This window comes from Rutidosis leptorrhynchoides, chromosome 8 (genome assembly GCF_046630445.1).
Source record: "Rutidosis leptorrhynchoides isolate AG116_Rl617_1_P2 chromosome 8, CSIRO_AGI_Rlap_v1, whole genome shotgun sequence".
Taxonomy (NCBI): Eukaryota; Viridiplantae; Streptophyta; class Magnoliopsida; order Asterales; family Asteraceae; genus Rutidosis; species Rutidosis leptorrhynchoides.
Window position 1 is genome coordinate 335,812,501 of NC_092340.1, and position 27,497 is coordinate 335,839,997.

At 35.2% G+C, this 27,497-nt stretch overlaps 3 protein-coding genes across 3 annotated transcripts; 2 read left to right on the forward strand and 1 right to left on the reverse strand.

Moving 5' to 3' along the window:
* Window positions 1–770: 770 nt before the first annotated feature.
* On the forward strand, window positions 771–2,624 carry LOC139861132 (uncharacterized). Its single transcript, XM_071849431.1, has 4 exons — window positions 771–1,232; window positions 1,813–1,931; window positions 2,011–2,126; window positions 2,221–2,624. Exons 1-4 carry the CDS (start codon window positions 797–799, stop codon window positions 2,486–2,488), a joined length of 939 nt encoding a protein of 312 aa, XP_071705532.1. The 5' UTR covers window positions 771–796; the 3' UTR covers window positions 2,489–2,624.
* A 432-nt stretch (window positions 2,625–3,056) lies between these two features.
* Window positions 3,057–6,772, reverse strand: LOC139862121 (serine/threonine-protein kinase D6PKL2-like). The gene is made up of 3 exons (XM_071850674.1): window positions 6,610–6,772; window positions 5,400–6,179; window positions 3,057–4,088 (listed from the first exon to the last, which is right to left on the reverse strand). Exons 2-3 carry the CDS (start codon window positions 6,059–6,061, stop codon window positions 3,197–3,199), a joined length of 1,554 nt encoding a protein of 517 aa, XP_071706775.1. The 5' UTR covers window positions 6,062–6,179; window positions 6,610–6,772; the 3' UTR covers window positions 3,057–3,196.
* A 19,219-nt stretch (window positions 6,773–25,991) lies between these two features.
* On the forward strand, window positions 25,992–26,852 carry LOC139864529 (uncharacterized). The gene is made up of 2 exons (XM_071853112.1): window positions 25,992–26,219; window positions 26,424–26,852. Exons 1-2 carry the CDS (start codon window positions 25,992–25,994, stop codon window positions 26,850–26,852), a joined length of 657 nt encoding a protein of 218 aa, XP_071709213.1.
* The last annotated feature ends 645 nt before the right edge of the window (window positions 26,853–27,497 follow it).

The window sequence follows — 27,497 nt, forward strand, 5'->3', positions numbered from 1 at the left end:
CAGATTTTAAACCAAAACCCTTAAAACTAAATTTTAATATTGTTTGATTTTCGGTTAAAATCGAAAAAATAGGTTTATGCAAAATAAGTATAGATTGAAATTGAATTAAATGTCGATTTTTTATTATTTTGAAATCATTTTATAGTCTGAAAGGAACCTGAGGAGAGCCCAACCCAGCTATAAGCTCAAATTAAAATCTAGCTTGAAGGAGAGGGACACCTTGACTTATGAAGCTCCAACCACGTGCATATCCCCACCGATGTGGGACATTTTACATATGATTGGTATGGATCGTAACATTTTGAATATTGTTCTGAATCAGAATTTTGATTTAACAGAGTTTAAAACATAAAATTAAAAAATTTAATTCACATTTGCAAAACAAACGAAAACCTAACTGTAAATTGAACTCGGTTATTTTTTTTTTTATTTTTTTTTTTCCAATTTTCATATTAAACATATAAAAACGAATATTCAATCCTGCCTGTTTGATTTGTAAAAGTTATTTATGTGTTATAAAAGTAAAAGAGCTACAAATATGCCAAGGAGTGTTTTTTACCGTTTAACTTTATCAAATAGTAATAGTAATTGTAAATATGAATAAATTATTCGTGACAAAATAGGGATATCCCCCGCTAAGAAACACAATTTCAACGGTTGTCATTGTCAACTAAACTATACAAACATGTGGTACGCATTGTACAACACATCAAATCAATACAATATAACACATTGCCCATAGATCAATTCATTTGGTCGATTAACTAATTAAAGGTATCGATCCAAAAAAATAAAAATGGCCGAGAAAGAGATCGAATTCTTTAGTTCTGATGTCGATATGCCACCGCTACCTCCGGTAATCAATATAATCAACTTCGACAATTATAGATTCAACAAAAGCAATAGTTTTAATAACTGGAGTAGCAGCAGCAGCAGCAGTCTTCATGAAATAACCGAGGTGGAAGAAGATGAACAAGATGATGCACATGGGTTCAAATTAATGTCATGTATAAGAGAAGAAGATTTTGATAGTGATTTATTTTCTTATGATTTTACTCGAAATGTAAGCGATGTACACGATGTGGTGTACGTGGTTACATGGAGAGGGACCGATGAACTTGCTAACGCGAGCATGGATGCGTTAGTTTGGACCCTAGGCAACGATCTTAATGAATCAAGCATCGTTTATCTGGTCCATATCTTCCCCGAGATGCGATGCATCCCCACTCTTTGTAAGTCTCGGTTTTGAAATTATTAATTTACTTGTAAGCCGGTAAACAGCCACCGAGTAATTGGCATGTGTACATCATAGTATGGGGTCGGATTACTCGCCCTTCCGGGTAGGCCGAACAAGAAAAACCTTCTACCTTATTTACTTTTTTTTAGCCGGTAAATAGATAAGATTTTATATTAGCAATTGGAAAAAGAAAATCATTAAAAAAAAAATGTTAACATAAGCTAATAAATAATAAATGGTTTCTTAATAAGTTAATTGATCATATAGTATACTGGATATGATTTTGACCTGCAGGCTTCAGGAATATGAATGGACATATTAATTTAGTTAATCAAACATTCAGCAAATTTGAACTTTAGTTAACAAATGAATATGAATGAACATACTTATGTACATATATAGATTTATATGTTCATTTGGTGGTGTTTTTTGGAAGTTCATAATAAAAATCAGAGACTAGCATAAATAAACATATTTTCTTAATTTTGATGGACTAGAGAGGGTATTAAATTCATTACTATTCATTCACTTGAATAGTAAAATTTTAATTAACGAATGAAAACGGATTTATACAGTGGGAAATTTACCATTAATTCACGCGAGCCCGGAGCAAAAGGAATGCTACATGAATCACGAAAGAAGCAAGAGAAGTGAATACCTCCAAAAGTTTCTTTCGGTTTGCTCTTCTTCAAAGGTAATTAAGGGCTGCATAATTACGTTTAAGGTTTGATTATTGGTTGCGAATATTGACTTTATGAAGTAATGGTTAACAGGTCAAAGTTGAAACTGTGCTTATTGAGAGTGACACGGAAGCAAAAGCCATTTTGGACCTCATTCCAATTCTAAATATAAGAAAGCTGGTGTTAGGCACCACCAAATCGAACCTAAAGTAACGCCACTTACAACCACCTCATTTTATGATTAACTTCCAATTTCCCATTTTATACGCGTGCGTGTTTTAATCCTTGTGCCTTCGATAACAGGAAACTTAGGAAGAAAGGCGGTAGAGGGACGCTTGATCAAATAGTACATAATGTGCCACCGTATTGTGAGGTCAAAGTCATATGTGAAGGAAAAGAAGTTTCGTTGCAAGACCATTTGAACAACGAACCAACATCGCCGTTATCAACTACCACAAGTTTTAACAGCAGCTTTTCGAAAAAATCTAGTAACAGCAACCTAAAAGCTTTGATTGTGCAGCAGGATAACATCAATGGCTTTGTGGGCTGCATCAGTTGCTTTAAGATTTGATTGGTATAGGTTTGTATTACAACCTTGTTGTAAATGTAAAAGCACAACTTTATTGTTGGCTACATATATATTGTCCATTTACAACAAATATGGGGGGTGATCTTGTATTTATTGTCAATATTGATCTTGTATGTTATTATGGGGTGATCTTGTATTATTGTCAATATTGATTTTGTATGTTGATCATGTTTGTATTATTGTTTCATAGGTTTGTATTGTTGTTTCGATTGGTAGGTTTTGTATGTTGTTCAAGTAGATCATAGGATTTATAAACACAGATCGTTTGGATCTGTACCACTTGTATCTCGCACTTGTAAAAAAAAGTTGTAGTTAAATTTAATTTATGCTTTTCGGGGTAAAAAAACAAATATGGAGTGAAACAATAAACAAAGTTGTTGATGTAATTTGTTTGATCTTGTATACTGTTTTCGAGACTCGCGGGTGATTTTCCTGTGTATCTTTGTTTCTTGTCTCTTTTCGAGACTAGGAATTGGTATATATGTTTAATTTTCTTTTTAGATAGGAAAAAAAAAAAAAAAAAGGATGTTGATTAAGTTGACAAATGAGATGATGCAACAACAGAAAATTACAACTCACAAGTTTCATGTAATTGATTAAAGAAAAATATAACCATCTTCCCCAACCTTACACATCATAAGCATCCATTGTTGCCCATAAATAGAAACAAACTGCAATTTCATAATGTACTTAGAAAAAATCAAACTCCAAGTAATTGTCTGAACCTTTTTGGTTTGGACCAGCCACTGGGGGTACATTAGTCTTTTCACTTGTCGACGCAACAGGAGCAGATAACCGTTCATACTCAACTGGTCTAGGAATATCAGGTGGTGTGGCACAACGGATCAACGCCCAGTTAACACCTTCGAAAAACGGGTGTTGTTTAATCTCAGTGGCTCCTCTTTTATACGCCAATCGATGTTGAGGTTCTTTCACAAGCAACCCTCTAATTAAATCCCGAGCAGAAAAGCTGACAGCTGGCGATTCTGGAAACCTTAAAGGCTGGCCCACAACATTGAACAATGTGGCTCGATTACCCGACCCTTTAAATGGAGTTCGACCGAACAATAACTCGTATAAGAATATACCGAAAGTCCACCAATCTACAGCTGAACCATGACCCTCGCCTTTGATTATTTCAGGAGCCAGGTACTCGTGGGTCCCTACAAAAGACATGGACCGGGCATTGGTTGGTTCAGCCATGAGCTCGGGCAACGGGCTAACTTGATTTCCTATGTCTTTTGTGGATTTTTTGTCGTTTTTCTTTTCTTTTTTGGATTTGCTTGAAAACAAGCGAGGGGAGAAGCAGGATGTGGGGACCACGCATGAAGGTTGGATACATGAAGGCTCGATGCACGCTGGTTGGGCGCAGTAGATGGTGTTACGACGGAGGGGCTCGGAGTCGATCGATGAGGATTTTACTAAAGTTGGGCTAACGCTGCAACGAAGGGAAAGGTCAAAATCGGAGAGCATTATATGTCCATCTTCCCTTACGAGAACATTTTCTGGTTTAAGGTCACGATAAACGATCCCGAGCATGTGGAGATATTCCATGGCTAACAGCACCTCTGCCACATAAAATCTGCATAACAAGATTAAAAAAAAAACATGTTTAATGTTCCATGATGCAAGACCTTAACAATTTAAGAAACACAGAAAATGAAAATAAATAGAATGATGTAACAGCAAAAGTGGAAAGTAAAGAAAACTACTTCAAATAACACCATAAAATTATGGGCATCTAGGTTCAATAATAATGACACAACAGACAAACGTAACGCTACGGGGAAAAAATGTAGAAGATTTTTCTGTGTTCGGTCTAACCCGGGAGGGTGAGTAATCTGACCCCGTACTTTGATGTACGCAGAACAGTAGGATTAGCCTAGCCCGGTTGTTTCCAACTCTTCCCTGGCCACAACAAAATATTCGTCCTAGACAGGGTTCGAACCTGAGACCCCTTGCAAGGAACTCAGGGCCCCAACGTAACGCTACAGATTATGTTTGAAATAGAAAAGATCAACAGGACAATTTAATTGTTTGATAATCATCTGAAATCAAAATTTCAAGTTATCTTAGATAATGACCAAAAAAGAATAACATATGGTTCTATTTCCAGTCCAAGTAGAAGTACACGTCAAAAGTGACTAGCGCCGTATTCGCTTTTTGGGTGGTCGGCAAGTGAGGCGTAAGAGAGGGAAAATGAGGGTGACAATGTGTGACATGATGACACATTCAAATGGAAGCTCCTTAATTTTAAAAACTTAAAAAACAATTATAAACAAGTGCAGGAATAAAGATGCTTAACAATGTAGCATAGTTTTCACAATAGCAACTATAAATATGTTGCCGAAAACAGAGTGTCCAATTTTATTTAGAAAAAGAACTAAAGATTTAGGGAGCATTTAGGTATGGAAAATATTTTCCATGTTTCCTTTTCCTTGTTTCTAGGGTTTCATGTATATAATACATTTCTAGTTTCTTACATAATTTCTGAGGAAAAACTGGAACACGTTTTCTAAATTTTCAGCGTTCTTGGAACATTTTCCAGAAAACAGGATTTTTAGCGTCTACAAAAACCTAGAAGTATAGAAACACTGCCGACCAGACAAACAGATAAGGGTACATATTTTACGACTTATCTTTCATAATCTTGCACACAACACATTATTGAATGCACAAGTAACATTTACCTTAAAACGAGTTCATATTTTAGTAACATAAAACATGAAATAAAACGTTACATAAACAGTCCTCGCGTGACAAAATTCACAGATTAGTTGCATCCCATACCAGAATCACACATTAAATGAGCTTTAATGTATGCCTAAATAGCAATAAAAATGAATGATCTATAATGCATTTAAGATCAAGTAAAAAAAAAAAAAACGCTTACTTGACAGCTTGCTCGGTGAAATGTTTGCCAGGCTGTCGTTGCCTAAGCGTATGCAAATCTCCACCCGGACAAAACTCCATTACCAAACACGAGAACTTATCAGTCTCGAAATGAGTGTAAAGCGTTGGAAGAAACGGATGATCTAACGATTGTAATATCTCTCTTTCCGTTTGAGCCCGAAGAAGCTTTTTACGGCTACCTAAAGACGCTTTATCCATAACTTTCATCGCAAAGTAAGCTTTAGTACCAGTCAACTCAGCCAAATAAACACTCCCAATATCACCACAACCTAATCTTTTCAACAATCTAAAATGGGTCAAACCCAACGCCCCGTCTCTTGCTCGGACTACTTGAATTGCTTCCCACCTCATATCATTCGATTTATGTGGTTTGTTGATATTGCTACTAAAACTACTACAACTGCTTTCGTCACTTATGTTACTACTCGTGCTTCCTCTACACATGCTACTTTTTCCGCTTTCAACCAACGCGCTCCCGCTTGTTTTGCTGTTCCCGTTATCCGAAACGGAGCTTTTTTTATCAATTGTTTTCTTTTCTTCGTTATTCAAAACCTTTGTAGTTTGTGATTGAGCAATTAATAGTTGGGAAGCTAATTTATCTTCCAAATTATCTCCAAATACTTCTTGAGTTTTTGAGGCCATGGGGTTACAGATATTATTAACCCGATGATAACAAATTTATATAAATCGGGACGATTGTCGAATCGAATAACTTGCCGTTACGCAAATTATATACATCAAGTATACCTGGTCACCAGTTCTGTAAAAACACAAATGTCATGAACAAGTTTCAATAAGACGATAAGTCATATTCATAAACAGATTATTCAAGTAATTGATTTAGAATTGGGGTTTGCCAATTTATGTAATAAATTAATCAAAGGCTAAGCTAATTGATACAGAAGCAATTTAATAGAATAACAAATTAATTAAAAAAAATGTAATTATATAGGGTTTCACATTAATATCGAATCCAATTTAATCCGGAATAAATTAATTAATTAATTAATAATAATAATAATAATTGGGAAGAACTAAAGTTAGGAAGGACCAGCAGCAGGAAAAGTAAAAAAGGTGGGTTGAAATTAATTAGTTAAATCAGATCCAATCCAATTAACCCTAACTAACAATACAAAAAACAAAATCTGTGGTAAATAAAGTTAGAGTTTTGAGAGAGAAAAATGAAAAACCTAACAAATCTGGTACACGACAACTTAATTGCTGTTCTTTTGTTTAAGATTAGCAGCAGCAGAAGTCAGTCAGTGATTCTTGTTGATTTAATTTCATGGTTGATAGCATGCTGATGATGATGATAATGATGATGATGATGATTATAGCTCCTGTGAAAATAATAAAGATTGGAGAGAGAGAGAGAAATAGAAACAAAGAAAGAAAGAGGAAAGTGATGCTTAAGAGAGAGAAAGAGACAGTAATAAAATTTTGACTGGGCTTGTCTTTTAGAGTAGTACTACACTAGTTTTAGTAACCATTAACCAACGATATCAATTTAAATTTACGAATTTATTTGGAAAAAAAATTACGTCGATAGTACTTCTCGTTTGTTCAGTTTTTCACCACACCATCTAAAGTTTATTTTTTGTTTCATTAGTACTTCAGTTTTATTGGACTAGCGTGGTTAGTACTCAAATTAAACAACCACCAATATTTAACCGTTAACATTTCACATGTGTCATGCATGTGAGAGCAAATTGATCCGTTCAAATTATTGGTTCCATATAAAAGGAATTCAACCGACGAGTAAACCAGTTGAAATTAAACCTATCAAATTCAATCTCCAATTCGCTATAAACCTTAATTTTTTATATCCCCAATTCATCATAATGGTTGATTGTTTTTGTGAATGATCAGATGTAATTCGTTGTTCTTGGATCGATCGTAATCCTATTCGTCCATATTATGTTGCCGTACAAAGGTATTCACCTAATTTTATTTTGTGCAGTGTTGATAAACCCTAATTTTGTTCGTTATAAACCCTAATTTTGTTTGCCAATTGATTGGTAATAATTAAATGTTTTTTTCTTTTCAGTGGTCCAATTGTCCGTTTATTACTTGGTATGATCCACCCATGTGCTTTCGTTCACTTACTGTTATACCATGCTTGTTGAGGGCCAAGAACAATCTTGAAGCTGAGGTGAAAATGCTGAAGAGCCGAGATAAGAAGATGAGGTTGAAAGTTTTTGTGTTGTTGGTTGTTTTTATTATGTATGTTTTTTTAGTTGGTTAGATAGTTGATGTAATTCTTTTGAATGTCTTTTGGGTAAATGTCTGATACAATGGTTGTAATAAATTGAAGATCAGTTGGAATCTATGTATCAAAGTATTGGTTTCATATATTTGGTCATTGTAAATTACTTGAATCGGTCATTGTATGCAAGTTTCTAAACTATGAATCAAATATTTTGTCATCTATTTTGTGCAGATATGTATTTTGTCATCTATTATATCAAATACCAATTAATTTGTGTCATCTATTTTAAGCACTGATGTAATACCATTTGAAACTGTTTTAACCTACATCCATACCCAATGCAACCAAATTGAACCTGTTTTAACCTACATTCATACCAAATGCAACAAAAATGAAACTGTTTTAACCTACACTATCCTAATAGTCAAAGTCAGTAAAAATTGAACATGTTTTAACCTACATTCATACCAAGTGCAATAAAAATGAAAGTGTTTTAACCTACATTATCCTAATAGTCAAAGTCAGTCAAAATTGAACCTGTTTTAACCAAATGCAACACATATGTGATAATCTAAACCCAAATTCAATACATAATTCAAATGGAAATTGTTTTAGACCCAAATGTGACCAGTTGACCCAAATGGATTTTTTTTACCCAAAATTCTTTTAAATGTTTTGTCATTTATGGTGGTCATTTAGACCCAAAATGGAAAGACCGGTTAACCTAAATGTTTTTTTTACCCACATGCTTTTATAAATGTTGTCATTCATGGTAGTCATTTAGACCCAAAACAACCATGTAACTATTTTATCAATCATGTTCACTGTATATAATCAAAACAAAACATCCATTAAAATCATTCAACGTAATCCATTAAACCCCAACATAACATGTGGTCCATTAAGTCGAAACATTAACTTACCAACACCTAAATATTGCATAACTTGATAATAAAGGTTCAAAAAACATAAGTTCATATGTTCAATGAAAACATCAAAAATTACACTTTTGTCTTCTTACTGCCACCATTTGAGCCAGGTTGTTTATTTTTTTTCTTTTTGGTCCACTGTTTTAACCAACATTACCACCTTTTTTACAACTTCTTTGATTATGACTTAATTCACCACATTTTCCATAACGAGTAGTTTTCATTGCCTTGACAACTTACCACCTGAATTCATGGTTGCAGCTTCATCCAAACCCTTTCTCCTGCTCTTTTTTTGGTCTTCCAGCAGTTGCCACAATTAATGATGGAAGAAGTTTGCTTGTAACATCTGATTTACACCACAATTGCATAGAATTCAAATGACAGATTTTGAAAGTATAAGTGTTCCTCCATGTTTCTAACCAATGTACACGATGAACCCAACTTTCAAGGTGACCAACAGGTGTACCAAATGCACCCATGTAGTACAATGCAACCACTGCATGTTTATATGACATTGCACTGAGCTCCCACTTTCTACAAGCACACACTCTTGCATTCATATCTACTACACATTGATCATTGTGTGGACCACTTACTTGTTACAAATGATCACCATTCCACATCACATGTATTTTGAGCTTCTTTCTTGATACCATTAAAGACCTTTGTTGCTCCAGGGGTTAAAGGACCATCAAACTTGGATATATCTTTATTGACTGTCACTATCCTTTTCATCAAGTACTCCCTAATGTACTCTAATGCAGTGATGATAGGCTTATCTCTTGCATCAACTAGCCACCTGTTTAAAATCTCACACATATTGCTCAAAAGTACATTTGTCATTTCCCTGCCTAAACATATATATTGTTCAATCCCTTGCCTGAACATAGATACTGTTATAAAAATATTAAAGATAGTAAGAGACATACCTGAAAAGTGGCTTCTTGCCCAATGATGAGGTGGGATACAACTAAATATGTGTAACATGCTTCATTAAATCCCTTTAATTCATGCATATGTTGTTCAAATTGTGTAAGTGTTGTTGCTGTTCCACATTTCCATAACAATTGTTTATAGGCAACACCATTTTACTGTTTCTTCTTCATGTTATCATTTATGTGCCTCAAACAATATCTATGTTCAGCACATGGATACAACCTTTCAATGGCTAGTATTAGACCATGTAAGCAATGTTGTAAAAAACCCGATTACTCGCCGATTAATCCCCGATTAATCATTTTTAGGAACAATCTGTTTCGATTTCCAAAAATTAGTTTAATTAAACGGTCAACGTCAATTGATGAATCAAAATCAAATTTGGTAATCAAAGTTGGTCAAAGTCAAAAATAGTTAACATTTTAACATGAATTTAATATATAATTTTATAGTTTTGAAGCAAAATGGATAATTTTAGACAATTATGTTAAAAATTATCTTTATATTTATGGTTTTCACCCATAGTTACACGTATAATTTTTGAAATTTAATATTTAAATGTATATAGTACAATCCGATTAATCTTCGATTAATCCCCGAATTTCCGATTAATCCTTCCAAAGTCCCGACCGATTAATCCCCGAATAGCAAATTTTGCAACCTTGCCTGTAAGTAATTGAATATATTTATATAACATAACTAGATATAAAAGTGTTAAAAATTTAAAATTAAATCAGTTTGTTAAGTTTATAATACCTTTTGTCTATCACTAATGAATGTGAAGTTTGACCTTTCACTTAGACTCAAATCATCTCCCAGATTATTTAAGAACCATAACCAAGAATTGTATGTTTCTTTCTCAACTATAGCATGAGCCAAAGGATATATACCATTGTTTGAGTCAACACTAATTGCAGTTAATAGTTGACCTTTTGCTAGCTCTTTCATAAAGGCCCCATCCAAACCAAGTAAATCCTTACCTAATGCTTGGAACCCCTCTTTTTAATGGTCAAAAACAAATATATACCCTCTTAAAGATCATAGTTGCTGCATCCTCATCACAAGGTTCTGTCGCAACTTTAACAGTGGTACCTGGATGAACTCTTTTAAGTTCTACTAAATAATCCATTAAATGATTATATTGTTCAGCATAATCCCCTTCAACGATTGTTCTTGACTTCTGTAATGCTCTGTATTCCTTCATCTTGGAAACATTAATTCCATATTGTGTTTTCATCAAAAATCTTTACAGCCTTTGCATGCAATCTTGGATTTAAGGGTAGTTGTGCAGCCAACTGTGATGCAAGAAAATCATATGTGCAATGCTTAACATTTCTAGAATAAGAACATAAGTGTTTATCCTTCAATGTTACAACATGTCATGTTTCTGAACCAACTTATCTTTGAAACATGAACTATCCACTTGCATTCCACTTTGTTAAGCTCTTTATTTCTCCAACTTTTCTTTTGTTCAGAAGTTGTTTTGTCATCCTCAACTACATTCTTACCCTTCACTTTACTAGAATCCGCACTTACATTCTTGCCTTTCTCATTAGCAGAACCAACTATCTCATCAACTTTTGCAGCCATTTTCACAACATCTTCTATTAACCCTTTACAAACTGCTCTAACCCTTCTTTCATCATTGTATTTAAACACAAAATACCTTTGGGTTTCAATGGCATGCAACCTGATGCATTCCATAGCTTCTTTTTTTGTCCTAAATCTGTCACAAATAGAAATTTTAGTCTTTGACACATCACGCAATTGTTTATCTTGGATCCTTAATTTCCTTAACTTCTTCTTTTTGACCCCTTCAATATCATCTTCATACTCATGTTCATTGCCAAACTCAACATGATTCAAACTTTCTATAGCAACTATCTATTGATCATTGTTACTTACTTCCACAACTTTAGAAGCATTTCCCATGATATTACTATCTTTGTCAATGCTACAATGCAAGTCATTCATATCAACATCAAAGTCTTGTAGGTAATTATCTTCATCAACATAAAAGTCACTATCATTATCCTCACTTTGTTCTTTTCCTATGTCATTCTCAACATAACAGTCACTGTTATTATCCTCAACTATAACTACCTTATTAGCCTGATCATAATTCGAATGATTGTTCAACTTATGTTCTTCCTTTACAATAAGCACACTAATTTCCTTATTAAAACCAACATCCTGCTTTAAATTGTTAACATCAATTTCACTTTCTAATTGTTCTACTCCAAAATCCAAATTTGAATCAGGTACGCAAAAATGGTAAGACATCTTAGAATTGCAATCAAAAATAATTTATCCTACCATTCACATAATCCCTACGTGGGGGATGAGTAAAATGGCCACCATGATGTAATTTTATTGTAAAAAGATATTCATCTACATGTAAAATAAGAATGTGCTGATTTTGATCAAAATCAATGAAACAGTAGAAGCAGGTTTATAAAAAAAATTATGAATAAAAAATCTTACCATATATGTTGTTGACATCAAAGGAGTTTAATTCGTTTCACATTTGATATAAACTAGAATCCATCTGCTTGAGAATTAGGGTTTTTACAAGTTTGTGGAGATGAAGAAGAAAAAAAGTATACCGTCGTTATATTTTAGCATGCTGCTGAATGTTAAGGGTTTTTTATTGGAATAAAATATTGTAAACGGACCATGTTGCACTCACATGCATGGCACATGTGAGAGGTTAACGGTTAAATATTGACAGTTGTTTAACTTGGGTACTAACCACGCTAGTCCAACAAAACTGAGGTACCAGCGAAGCAAAAAATAAATTTTAGGTGTTGTGGTGAAAAACTGAACAAACGACAGATACTATCGATGTAATAACAGTGATATCGACATCGAATACTCTCATTTGTCACTCACACACGCATTAGGAGGAAACTCAAATCACGACGATGCTGGCAGTACCATCAAAGGTTAGGAAAATCTCCCATATACCTTCCTAAATTGCATTGATGTTGGCAGGACCATCAAAGGTTTGAAACTCCCTGCTTGGAGTGAAAATCGAACCTGTGTTGGCTATACCCCAAGTTGGATCTCATCCCATACCATTCAAGCCAAGCTTCGGTGGTAATTTACGAATTTATTAAAGACATTTAAGGTTGAGATTTGCAAGTAGGCATTATTATTTTTTGTTACTAGATAGTTTTTAATATATCAATTGTTAGTTAGATTGGATGTCACCTTTGATTTGAGTGTTTTCTTAGCTTGTTATAGTTTTCTAGTCTTTTCCTCATACAGTTGTGTTTTTTACGAGCTTAGGTTCAATTGATTGTTAGTTTGATCGGTTATATGGTTTGTATGTTTCAAGAAGTTTTCATCTTTTCGATGAATCTTCTTTTATTTATGAAAGATTTTCATTTTTTGGCTCAAAAAAATTTAAATGTTATTTTAATTTTTATTATTATCACAGTACCCTTTTAAAAAAAAAATTGTTAATGTTAATACATGATATATGATAAATATTACTCGAACATGAAAAGAGTGTGTGCATCACTTCGGTTTTCAATTTCTCGATTTATTCAGTTTAGTTTTTTGATTTTAGATACGGTGCGATATCAAAAACTGAAACCGGCATTGAATTCAAATTCAACATCAAAATCCAACCGAATTTTTTTTTCGAATTTGATTTAATTTCAATTAAAACCAGAAAAGCACAAATAAAACATAATTAGCCATAATAATCATAGCAAAATGATGTTAACTTTGACTTTTAATTTTAAAATCGATTCTTCGTATATATATATACAAATTAATAATTTAATAAATTATTAGTTCAATTCGGTTTTCGATTAAATCGATTCCGATAATGTTAAATCAAAAACCGAATTCAATTTGAAAATCAAACTAAAAATCGAGCTCAAATTCGATTTGGTTTACTTTGGTTTTCACTCAATTCAAATTGCGCATTAACTAGTTTCATACCAAATACTAAACACCCTTACATGAAAACTAATTTTAGTATATGTAAAACACTGGTTAGTGAATAAATAATATTACACTTCATAATAAATTTCAGTTTATTTGAAATCTAACAATAAGTTTAATCGTTAAAATCTTTAATATCGATAAGTTTAATCATGATAAGATCTTTTGAAGTTACGTAAAAATTTGATAAAAATTTGATAGCACTTTTGAAAATAAATGACAATATCAATATCAATATTTGATCATTGTTAACACTGCCTATAATTTACAGGCAGTTTTTACACTTTTTGGTGAAAAAAATAGTTTTTTGCTTGTGATGTGACAGTGTTATTCAATAGCAGTGTTGAAAATCAATGTTAGATTTCATTTTCAAATTCTTGTAGGGTCAACATATTTTTTAATTTTTTCTTCAAGTTTGAATTTGAATAAATATAATAAAATGATACATATACAATTAAATACATATTATATAGAATGATGACGTAAACTAAAATTTTATAAAAACATTACATAAAAATAGAGATATAAAAATAAACTTAAATTCATAAATAATCGATATTACATATAAAAAAACTAATTCAATGTGCAGAATATATGTGGAAAGTTCCAAATGTGCTGTAAGACCCAAGTTCGAAATATATATATATATATATATATATATATATATATATATATATATATATATATATATATATATATATATATATAGTTGCTGACGGTTTTCAAATTCAGTGTTGGGCCGCGGCGCGGCTGGTGTCTGTCGAAAATCCCCATTGTTTTATTTATTTAAATGAAAGGCATTTTGGTATTTTCACATGTTGAACGAATTTAAGGCCACAAGATCAGTTTAGGAGTGCCATTTACTCCTCTCACACCTACCTTATCCCTTCCACAAAATTTTTAGAGAGAGATAGATTTCTAGTGTGAGAAAGCTCAAATCAAGGAGGAAGAAACTTGATTCGGGTCAAAGCGCGAGTTTTAAAGTTGTTCATCTAGCCACTAGCTACGTTTTGATTGTGTTGGTATGTTCTAAACTCGATTTTCTTTACTTTGATTTGTTTAAGTGTTAGGGTATGGGTCAATGGTGAATATAAAACCCAATTGTTGGCGATTTGTGGGTTTTTGGGTAAGAGTGGGTTATAAAGACCCAAGGGTGACTAACCTAGGGTTTCAAAGTGATAATTAGTGTTTATAGGCTTTAAATGGTTGTAATCACTAGCTCACTTCGTTGATTTTGTAAATGGGTGTTATTTAGGTTGTGGATGACCCAAATGGGTGTGTTGACCTTGAAATGGGTCAAACGAGTTTCGAATGACCTAGTGGTGTGTAATTGGGTGATTTAATGCCACGGTCACTAGTTTAGTGATTATTGGTGATTTAGGCCTATGATTGGCGTTGACAGTGCAAAGAGTGAACATTTGCACTAGGTGTCTTTTTGGGCGGGTTGAGAGTCCCATTTAGATAAGTGTTGATTTTATGTTAATGTAATAGGTGATTACATTGACGGTTGAAGAGCTTGTTGGCTTACCTTCATTTTGGATACAAGGTGAGTGGAATAATTATATGCGTAAGTATATAATGTATTTATTTGTATGTTATGGTATGAACCAAAGAGCCAGTAGTGCCATAGCATGTGCGAGTGTGCTGCGATATGAACCAAAGAGCTGGTAGCATCGTAGTACGTGTGTTGTAGTGTGAACCAAAGAGTCGGTAGCACCTTAGCGCGAGATTGTTAGAGTGTGAACCAAAGAGCCGGTAGCACTTTAGTGTGAGTATGACTCGAGTCGTGATGTGAACCAAAGAGCCAGTAGCATTACGACAAATGCGTATGGTGTGAACCAAAGAGCCGTAGAGCCATGACGGAAGTATGGTTAACCATATGGTTTATGTTGTTTCGTGTATGTGCGGTTGTTTATGCTAGTTACGGTATTGGAGGGTATTAGCTTTATACTTGGAGTTAGTATGCTAATTAAATTGCTAACATGTATGCGGTACGTGAGTAGGTGTATGCAAGTAGGTATATTATATATGTATGTGTATAGTTATTGCATTCACTAAGCGTTTTGCTTACCCTCTCGTTGTTTAACTTTTTAGGCTCCGGCGTGGACAAAGGCAAGGGTATACGTTTGGACTAACGATATCCCTACATGATTATGCTAGAGCTTAGCTTTTGGAGTTCGACCTAGGTTTGGGTAGTTTAACCCCAAACACCATGCTCGTGTCTTGTTTGGTATTTAAACTTGTCGGTCGAAACTCATTTTTGAATTGTAAATGAGCGAACGATGCTCGGTGGTCAAATACTTGAATGTGAGTCTTAAAATTTGTAAACTTTATTTAGTGATGTGGCGCGAAGCCTTTTGAATTGATGATTGTCGATTAACGCGAGATTTGGGACTTGTGTAATTTATTCAAAATAAGAATCAGCACGCATACTAAGCCGCACCTCGGCCCTAAAGGGCGCGCCGTGGGCTAAAGGGGGAAATGAATGTAGAGGGTTTGGATGGTTCAGACCTTCTGAGCTCTTGTTAAGCTGCGCCACGGCTGGATTACCCGCGTCGCGGGTTAAGCCTGTCAGGCATGGCCTGACCAATTTTTTTTTAAAAAAAAGGTTTTGTGCTGTATAACGGGTTGGGTCGTTACAAGTAGTATCAGAGCATGGTCTAAGGGATTTAGGCAACTTGAGATAGGTGCCTAGACTTAGATTTTATTTGTGTGTGCTTTATGCGGGACTTGTAGGAAATGGGTCGGACCGGGTTTTGGTTAGTGCCTAGGTTTAGGCGAACTAACTTAATGATAATTGTTTTGTTTTGTGTTTGCGATCATCAAGCGAGATAGACGTTGTACTAGCAAGTTGATGCGCCGTGCTAGCGTAACAATGACTAGCTACCATTGTTACGAGTGCAAATCGTGTCAAACAAGCAATGTACGACGAGTATTGAGCAAGATGGGGTGGTGTGGTATACGTATGTCATTTCCATTTGTTTCGTTGTTTAACCTATTCCATTTTATAGAATGAAGATGAGAAACGGACACGATACCGATAACAGAGGTACGAGTTAAGACTCCGAGTTCACGGCCAAGGTTGAGTCCACTTTACAAAAGCATCCTGCGTCCTTGCTAGCGGACGTTAAGAAGATGTTTCTAGAGTCGGTTGATGAGCAAGTAACCGATCTAATCAAGGAACAAGTTAATGCTATCATTCAAGATGATAATGTTGGAAGGCGCGACTTCCATTATAAGAACTTCAAGGATGTTCAACCTCCTATGTTTAATGGGGTGAGAGACCTGTTGAAAAGCAAATGTTGGATCTCCGACATCGAGGGGGCTTTTCGTACCGGTGAATGCCCTTCCGAGAAGAAAACAAGGTATGGTTCTAGTATGTTACGTGAAGAGGCTAAGTTGTGGTGGGATGGTAAAATTCAATTTTATGGTGAAGAGCAATGTATGAGCTTGTCGTGGGAAGAGTTTAGAAAGGAATTCTTTAAGGAATATCGGACTCAAGCCGACCTTAATAGAATCCGGGACGAGTTGAGAAATTTGCGACAAGGTTCGATGGACTTGGTTACTCTCAAGTCTACCTTCTTGTCAAAGACTCGTTTTTGTCCGGAGTATGTTGGTGATGATCAAATGTTGATGCTAGATTTCTATCGTACTTTAAGCGATGAGTTGAAAGATAAGATTAGTCGGGGAATGGCTAAGTCTTTTGAAGAATTGTTTGAGTTGGCTCGAGGTTTCGAGCTGGAGGTCCCGAAAAGAAGTGATTTCTCTTTTAGCGAAAGAAAGTTCGAAGCTATTTGTCATTCCAACAAGAAGAGTAGAGGTGCAACCGAGAGCGTCGGTAGTGTAAAAAAGGGCGTCTCCAAGGGTTTTGGACCCACGTGTGTATAGACAACAAATATTTCTATGTCAAGTGTTCAGTATGCTGCCTAGTCTACCAGCACAAGGTAGAGTGTATTCTTCGAATCAGCACAGAATGAGTACTCAGCAATTCAAGAATATCAAGTGACTCAGTATAAGAGGAACCAGTAAACCTGGTAAGCAGCATACAACATAAGACAGCCATGCTTCATTACAAGCATGGTGGTTTCCTGAGTGGTCTACATCAACTGTACTATTCAACAGAAGTCAAAGACAAAGTTGAACAGGAAAGGACACGCTTCGGCGGCTGACAAGTGACCTTACAAGACCACATGGGAATGCAGAAGTTTAACGCATGTGCAGACATGTGTTATACTTTGTCAACGCCTAGGGAACACAACATTCTATTTGTTTAAACAAATAATGGTGCCAAACCGAATTGGGGTGTTCCTGCAAATAGCTACCAAATAGGAAAGAGGAGAGCACGCTCTCTGATGCAGTTGTCCCCATAAGTACAGACATCCTATGTACCAGTGGACAATAGAACCATTACACGGTTAATAGGACTACTATAAATTGTTGTATCAACTATTGTAACAACTAGTGGTGTGAGTTTATTTATTTAGAGTCCAAAACGTGTAATAGCTTTAAGTTTATCCTCATAGCTATACTTAGGTAAATCTGTATCAACCAACTATCATTCCGCCAAGGATAGTTGTAATTCTTTGTGATTTAATTAATAAAGAATAACATTTGAAAAATTACCTTTGACTCTATTTAAATTACATGTTTGAATACTAAACTATGTTTAATTGGTTAGTTATTTAAAAGAAATTGTATTCACCCCCTCTACAATACTCCTGTTATTAATTAAGGGACCAACAGATATCTTTACTGATAGAATTTCTTACAGATTACTTGTATCGAGGTGGCCAGGCCGACAACGGAGAGGCAGGGTCCTTTTGGTTCCAATATAATTGGAGACTGTTCGGAAAATCCAACAACCAAGTCCGTGTATAATTGTCTTTCTTAGACACCACCAAACAATACTTTGTCCGTTTAAAATCTTTCTCGATCAAAATATTCGATCCCCTGCAGCGGTGCCAAGAAAGGCAGTGACATGCTACTAACGGACGGTTTTATTTGTGCGGTGTCGTTAGATCGCAGGATGTCCGATTCGGTAGCACACAGTGTCTTCGTTTATTTATATTTTGTGGGGCCTAAATTTACTTTTACTTTCTAAGGTGTAGAAGGTGTAAGTTAACCTAGTGTCGTATTTTTTTGCTGACTAACGAATTGAAGATCAAGTGGATAATTGTCTTTTAGTTAAATTACCTGGATAAAAGATAGTAGTTGATTTTAGCTAAAAATCCTAAGTGCGGAAAAGTAAATAAAGTGGAAGGATATCCAGAGTATGCAGATCAGGAAAATGTTGACCAAGATATTAGTATTGGGTCAGGGGAAGGTAATTATGCTTTTGTTAAGACTATGCTTGGAATGATGTAGATCTGGTTGGATGAGCCAATTACACTGACCTACTTATCTCTGAACTCTCGGAGTTCTCTTTGAGCAGTGAGAAGTATGTCACTTGGTCGTATAATTGAAAGGTAACAATACCTCGGAGGTTATCCTCAGTAAAGCATTAGGTTTATTAGTGAGTTAAGCTCTAATCCTAATCCTCGTTATCAGTTCAGGTAACTGAATAACAACGTGTCGTGTTGATTGAACACTGATCACAAATGGAAGAAATCCGTCGATTTAAGTTGGCAAAAACTTAAATGAAAACTAACAACCATTCCATCATACTAATGAGATCATATCAATTCAAACATTATACAGCATCACAGTCAATATAGTGATAGTAAAGCAGATAGAAACCTAATGAATACCTAAACAGTTGATATGACTAAGACCTAAAGCAACAATCAAACAAGAACATGCAATAGGCTTGGGTCACACAGGAAAGGCACTAACTAGATCTTAACATCTCCTAAGAGGTCTCTTCGGAATAGTCAATAGGCATACTAGGTCATTCATTTCTCATTTCCTAAGTTCCGTGTCCTAAAAGCGCATTAAATGCCTCTCGGGAACTCCGGCCATACCGAGTTCATAGAATCTTCAGATACAGTATAACCAGGGGTCTTAATCCTATGAAGTAGCTAATTTCATATAGGTGGACAAGTCCTGATCACAACCTAGGATGGTCAATCCTTAAGATGCTAGCATACAAATCTATCAGACTTCCTAGTTCAGTATTATAACAGTAATCGTACTAAATTAACATAATTACGCTAACCCAAACTTCTATCATGGCAACATACAGATTAATTAAGCTATCATGGTAATATCGGAACGCATTATTAAACATAAAAAGTAAGAACACATGTTTAATACAAAAGACAAGCGTTTCGAATAAAAACCTAAAAAGGCCGAAGAAATATGCCCGAGATCGCAGGGACTCGCCGTGATATCCCCCGAAAAATAAAAGCTAAGCTAACTACTACTAAAGACTAACTAAAATCTTGAAAATATGAAATGAATTAAAAATTGAGTGTGTCTTGGAATGGATGGAGAGAGCCCTTTAAATAGACTTGATTTTTGCCTGCAAACGGCTGGCAGGCCGTTTGGCAGGTCATTTTTGGAGGCTGTTTGCTAAGGCAAGCCGCTTATCGAGCCCGTTTGCTCTTACCGTTTGGCAGGCCGTTTGGCAAGCCGTATGGTAGGCCGTTTGCTGGCCTGGTCAGCCTGATTTCACTGAATCGTAACTTGATTTCTTGTCTTTCACCGTTTTCGCTCTAGAATCTTCGTTTTAGCTTCGTTACTTGATTATTTTTGCATCGCCTTCGTAATTACTTAATCTACAAAATCAACCGAAAAAACGATAATTTTGCCGACAAAGTTTAAATCTTTATTGTTCTAGGGCTTAATATTGGGGATAAAAATGTGACTTTTTGCCCGATATCAAGATTGCTCTTACCTTGTGCATGTGTTGTACATTAATGTGTGCTTACACATTAATCATGCAATATGTTATATTGCAAGTAAGCTTGCTAAAATCTTAAATTACAAGTTATGCAAATATCTATATGATTGATCTTATAGTAACTATCTCTTGCTATGTGTGAGTATTACTTGCTACTTGTTAATATGTTTAATACTCATAAATTTATCAACTTGATTAACGTGCTTGCTATGTGCTTACTAGTTAGGATTCAAGTAACTAACCTACTCCAATAAATTAAGTGTAAAATGGTTCACAATGAAATTATAGTCAATTGTCTATTTAGTCTAAGTAACTAAGTGTGATTGCTTATTCAAGAATGACTTAACTTTGATGTCTCTACATACTTCATGATTATCTTATAAAGACATCATTCAATTAATCTCTACCTAAACCCAAATGGAACATGATTTGTGATTAATTGAAACTAGGAAGTTAATGACATAGTGACTAGTCTTTAGAATTGAACCAAAGGCATTAATGTGACTAACTAAATCTTGACAAATCTGAGATTTCCCAAAATATCAATCCAGACACTTCTCTAAGAATGTTGGGTTTACCACTAATGGAGTGTTATGTCACTTTCATTCAATAAGACCAAATCTCACACACTTAATGCATATAGTACTTGTATAGGATGTTTGGTTTCTTTTGCAGGTGTTAGAAGGAGTAAAGGTGCCAAAATGTGGTGTTCAAATTTGAGTCAAACGGCTATACAACGGATACCAATTTTGGACTGGAGCATGCACGGTCGAACCACGGTCGACCGTGCTGGCAACTGTGTGTCAACGGCTATATTTTGAATCCTACTATAAAAGGAAAGCATTAAAGAGCATTTGAAGCTGACCCTCTTGCATATTTCAAAGGCTTATTTCCCGAGATCACAAGGGCTCTAACTACTACTCAAATGTGATCAAGCAAGAGAGGATTCTATGATCTTATAGATATAGAATTTGGTTATTGTAAACTTACTAATCAAAATCATTAATCTTTTGAGTTTACTTAGTGTAATGTATGTCCTAGTATTGTCTTAGGATCATCATTACAAAGTGTATAAGTCTTGTAACTTCAATTAGTAGAAGCATAGGCTAGCTTAGTGTTCTACTTCTTTAAAGGGACTTAGGAAGTTGATTAATCTTATTTGAAGATTAATACTTATCCAAGGTGAAGACAAGTTGATCTAGGTTGGAGTTGATCTTTCAAAGGGATAGAAAGATTAGGTTTGTTATCTACCAAAGAAGTTGAAGACTTGTAAATCGGATGTCCACCGGGTTTGGAGAAAAGTGCTTAGTGAAGCAACAAATCCCGATTAGTGTAATCGGGAAGTGGATTAAGGTGGATTAGTTAACATCCACCCGAACCACTATAAATCCTTGTGTCTATGTTCTTTACATTACTTCATTTATCATTTTGAATATATACACTACACACATCAAGTTTGAGTTGAATTGGTTGAACAAAGTTAATCGAATTTGGTGATCAATCAAAAAAGTGTTAAAAACATATCAAGTAACTATTCACCCCCTAGTTACTTACAAGATAAGTGTTGATTTTATGTTAATGTAATAGGTGATTTCATTGACGGTTGAAGAGCTTGTTGGCTTACCTTCGTTTTGGATACAAGGTGAGTGGAATAATTATATGCGTAAGCATATAATGTATTTATTTTTATGCTATGGTATGAACCAAAGAGCCGGTAGTGTCATAGAATGTGAAAGTGTACTGCGATGTGAACCAAATAGCCGGTAGCATCGTAGTACGTGTGTTGTAGTATGAACCAAAGAGCCGGTAGCATTATGGCACGAGTTGCTAGGATGTGAACCAAAGAGCCGGTAGCACCTTAGCGCGAGATTGTTAGAGTGTGAACCAAAGAGCCGGTAGCACTTTAGCGTGAGTATGACTCGAGTCGTGATGTGAACCAAAGAGCCGGTAGCATCATGACAAATGCATATGGTGTGAACCAAAGAGCCGGTAGCGCTATGACGCAAGTATGGTTAACCATATGGTTTATGCATGGGTTGTAGTGTAAGCATAATATGTTGTTTCGTGTATGTGCGGTGGTTTATTCTAGTTGCGGTATTGGAGGGTATTAGCTTTATACTTGGAGTTAGTATGCTAATTAAATTGCTAGCATGTATGCGGTATGTGAGTAGGTGTGTGCAAGTAGGTATATTATATATGTATGTGTATAGTTATTGCCTTTACTAAGCGTTTTGCTTACCCTCTCGTTGTTTAACTTTTTAGGCTCCGGCATGGACAAAGGCAAGGGTATACGTTTGGACTAGTGATATCCCTACATGATTATGCTAGAGCTTAGCTTTTGGAGTTCGACCTAGGTTTGGGTAATTTAACCCCAAACACCATGCTCGTGTCTTGTTTGGTATTTAAACTTGTCGGTAGAAACTCATGTTTTGAATTGTAAATGAGCGAATGATGCTCGGTGGTCAAATTCTTGAATGGGAGTCTTAAAATTTCTAAACTTTGTTTAGTGATGTGGCGCGAAGCCTTTTGAATTGATGATTGTCGATTAACGCGAGATTTGGGACTTGTGTAATTTATTCAAAATAAGAATCAGCACGCATACTAAGCCGCGCCGCGGCCCTAAAGGGCGCGCCACGGGCTAAAGGGGGAAATGAATGTCGAGGGTTTGGATGGTTCAGACCTTCTGAGCTCTTGTTAAGCCGCGCCGCGGCTGGATTACCAGCGCCGCGGGTTAAGCCTGTCAGGCATGGCCTGACCAATTTTTTTTTTTTTTTTTTTTTAAAGGTTTTGCGTTGTATAACGGTTTGGGTCGTTACATGTGCTCGACTAGATCATCTTCTACTTAGCCCTGAACCCGTGTATCTCTAATTTCTCTAAATACCATTTCTTGATTCTGTCATCTATTTCTTATACGTTGAAGTCATTTCCCCGTACCCAATGGGTAAACCCGAAACCCGACACTTTTGGGCCGGGTTCCGATCCGGTATTCGGGTCTTAGGTCGGGGGTGGGTATGGTTTTAATTTTTTCCCCGTGTTCAGGTATCGGGATGGACTTAGATACAAACCCGCATACCCGACTTGTATACCCGACCCATATACACGTATACCTGACCCGAAGGGGATTTCAATTTCATTAATAACAATAATATAATTTAATAATAATATTATAAGCTACAATGTAGTATTATACTATTGTTCGATACATATACATGTATATATATATATATATATATATATATATATATATATATATATATATATATATATATATATATATATAGTCAAAAGTTCAAACGAGAATCACAAAAAGGCGAGAACTGCGAGAACTTTTAATTTACAATTATTTTCACATGTGAGTGGATTGAATCATCCATCATTAATGATGGAAAGTAAGAATGAACACAAAATAGTCCGAAAAAACTTAAATTTTACCTATGTAATCAAGTGTACAGTTTCCCTTTCAAAAGTGCATATTTCTTTCCGTAACATGTGAACATTTCATGTAATTAACAATTTAACATTTAATTTGTGGTAATAAACATATGTTTGTTAATAATATGAGCATTAGTTAACATTTGCATGTAATTTGTTGCATTTATATGCATAAAAACTATGAAATTAAAAGGTTCTCGCAGTTCTCGCCTTTTTTTAGTTCTCGTTTGAACCTGCCCATATATATATATATATATATATATATATATATATATATATATATATATATATATATATATATATATATATATATATATATATATATATATATATATAGATTTAGTACTCAATTTAATAGCGGTAATATAGGTTTCGTGTTACCTTCTATGGAAAAACCGAAACGGTCACGTTTTTGGCAACAACCCCATTAGTCCACCAAAGATGCTATCAAATATTCAATCAAAGTGCTTCGAATGGATTAATTGTCGTGGCAAGAAAATACACCTGGAATGGTTACCTTGGCTAACCGACCCAATTTCTTGCATTCGTAATGCAACTACCAAAGTAGAAATGGGCTAACTTTGTAGGCTTTTTGTTCACCCCTCTTTGACCCCTCGACCAAGGAACTAAGTGGGCGGGATCGATTCGCTTTGTAGTCGTTTCTGCACTATTTTTTCGCATCCTTACCCGACTTGAACTCTCAAGTTGTCTCCTAGTTGTGGGCGTTCATAGAGTGGTACGAGTATTTTCCTACACCTTTTACACTTTCGAGTTTAGTAGCTTAGATATAGTTATAGTATATAGTCATTACGTATTTCGTATATTTATTATTGGGTTTGTATTTAACTAGGATCTACCGGATCCTTATGTACGTTTTTGTTGGTTTTAATAAAGTTTGGCTTTTCAGAAAAAATAATAATTGAAATAAGTAAATGGCTAATGATATTGACTAACAACGGGATATTTGATACCCACAAGAAAACCTGATAACCCTAGAGTTAGTAAGTAAATGGGGATCCCCGTTTACTCGTGGAAATATTCCGATAACCTGACGGTTAGTAAGTAAATGGGGACCCGACGGGTATGGAATCGGGTTTGTGAGAGGGTTCCTAACCGGGTTCGGATTTGGGATTACCTAAACCCTGCCGAAACCCGACCCGATTCTATCCCTACTTCGCATCTTGTTCACACTCATAGTATGTGAAGGTGTCCTTATAACATGAAACCGACTCTGAAGAACTCTAAATGCCCTTTATACATCCATTCCGACACTAAGCTGAAATCTAGTGAACTTAGCGCTTGGCTCATCCGTGGGACACGACCACCTTTCAACTAGTGTCGCTCATTCTGAATATATATCGTCCCCAAGGTAATAATATTTGGTATACTGATTTCCATTTACCTTAAATGGTGCGGGTAAAGAGTACCTTTCTTTAACTTATCAAATAGAGGGGATTGCACTTGAGATCTTTTCGTTCAACTTTTGTTTCGTTTTTAAAAAAGATAAAAAGGTAAAATCATTTGTCTTTAGTCAATTTCAAACTAAACGAGTAAACATATGTCTAGTTCTTCTTGCATGGGACGAGGATTATTCAATATGTGCTGAGAGTAAGGTTTGAACTGATCTTGGGAAAAATAATAAAAATTTCAACCGCTAGAATAACTTGATATTGTTCAATCTTTCACGGAAAAAAAAAAACTAGACAAAATTTAGCCGTTGGTCCCTAAACTTTGTATTAAACAATATAAGTTGTTGGTGTAATCGATTGTCGTTGCTTGGATGCAAAGTTATCTTATTAAGTCTTTAGATATTATTGATATGTTTCAATGTTTTGATTATAGTTAAGATTAGAATTTTTATATATATTAGCATGATTTTGTGTATACCAATTTTTTGGTAGAAGATTTGGTTAATATTTTTATTGCTAAAAATGTGATACCATTGGACTATATAAGTAGCCTTATACGTTTGATAATAAATTATATAGTTTTTGGTTCCTATTTATTCACCATCTTCTTTTTGCATATTACTAAATCGTAAAACATAGTTTCATCAGTTTGTTAATACTTAGTATATTATAGTTCAAAGGGCCTGATCCAACACTTGGTATCAAGAGCTAGGTTCAGCTTCAGCTAGATCGTGTTGTTCGTGAGAAGAAACTAAACATGGGACCAGAAATCGGTATAACCCTTGGCCAGGGTTTGTTTTCTTGGATGGTGTGAAGAGTTTCTTAGAACAAAACTGATCGGAAGTTGAAGCTGTAAAAAATGGCGTTAGTACAAGCTAAAGAAGGAGGCTCCATGTCATATCAAGTTCCAATTTTGACCCCAACAAACTATCAAGTATGGGCTGTCAAAGTGAAATCGATTATGGAAGCTTATGGAATATGGGAAGCGGTGGAACCAAGGGTAGGTGTAGAGCTTGATCCAAAGAAATCAAAGCAAGCACTTGCTTTCTTGTTTCAAGCAATATCCGAAGAGATTGTGATACAAATGGTGAGTTATACCGATCCAAAAAAGTGTGGGATGGTCTGAAAACACGTTACTTGAGGGTAGATCAGGTGAGATCGGCACGGCATGCAACTTTGAAAAGGGAGCTTGAAAGTTTGCGCATGAAGGAGGGCAAACGAATAATGATTTTGCTACAAAATTGACGGGTTTGGCATCAAAGCAAGGACTCTTGGTTATGAACTTAAAGAGGTGGACTCGATGAAAAGATTGCTTGATTCTATGCCTACGTCGTTTCTCCAAATTTTGGCGTCTATAGAGCAATGTTTCGAGTTGGATACAATGTTGTTTGATGAAGCCGTTGGGAGGTTGAAGACATATGAAGAGCGTATAAAAGGAACCGAGAAAATGGAGAGCATTCAAGGTGGTTTGTTGCTGGCTAGTGAGGAAAAAATACACGGGTGTAAACATCGTGACAATGGCTGTTCAAATCGGAATGACTTTGGACGTGGCCGGGGGAGAGACCGTGGGTCCGTGAATGGTCGAGATGCAAATGAACGTGTCCGGGATAAAAGCCGTGTTAGATGTTTCAAGTGTGGTGGATTTGGCCATTTCAACAACGAGTGTCCTACATGGGAAAAGGAGGCAAACTTGATTGAGGATGACCCGACGTTGCTGTGACAAATCGATTAAGGGGTCGATTGTTGGTGTAATCGATTGTCGTTGCTTGGATGCAAAGTTATCTTATTAAGTCTTTAGATATTATTGATATGTTTCAATGTTTTAATTATAGTTAAGATTCGAATTTTTATTTATATTAGCATGATTTTGTGTATACCAATTCTTTCGGTAGAAGATTTAGTTAATATTTTTATTGCTAAAAGTGTGATACCACGTGGCTATATAAGTAATCTTTTACGTTTCATAATAACATATATAGTTTTTGGTTCCATATATTTAGTGTCTTCTTTTTGCATATTAGTAAATCGTAAAACATAGTTTCATTAGTTTGTTAATACTTAGTTTTTTTTCTTTTTCTTTTTAAACATCAGTTTGCGATCACTTAGGGGCCAAACCACCGACGTGTAACTCTTTTTTATTGACTTCGTTAACCTCGGACTATTAAACGATTTCACGGTTGACCAGGAATTTAACTGGTGTTAATTTTATCCCGCTAAATGAGATCACTTGACAAGCACATGAAAGTATTTTTGTCATTTTATATGTTTCTTTTCTTTTTAATTCCATCATTTCCATCTTCATCTTTTATCCATATATCAAACCTCAATTTTTATCATTAATCTAAAATCAAATCACAATCTATAT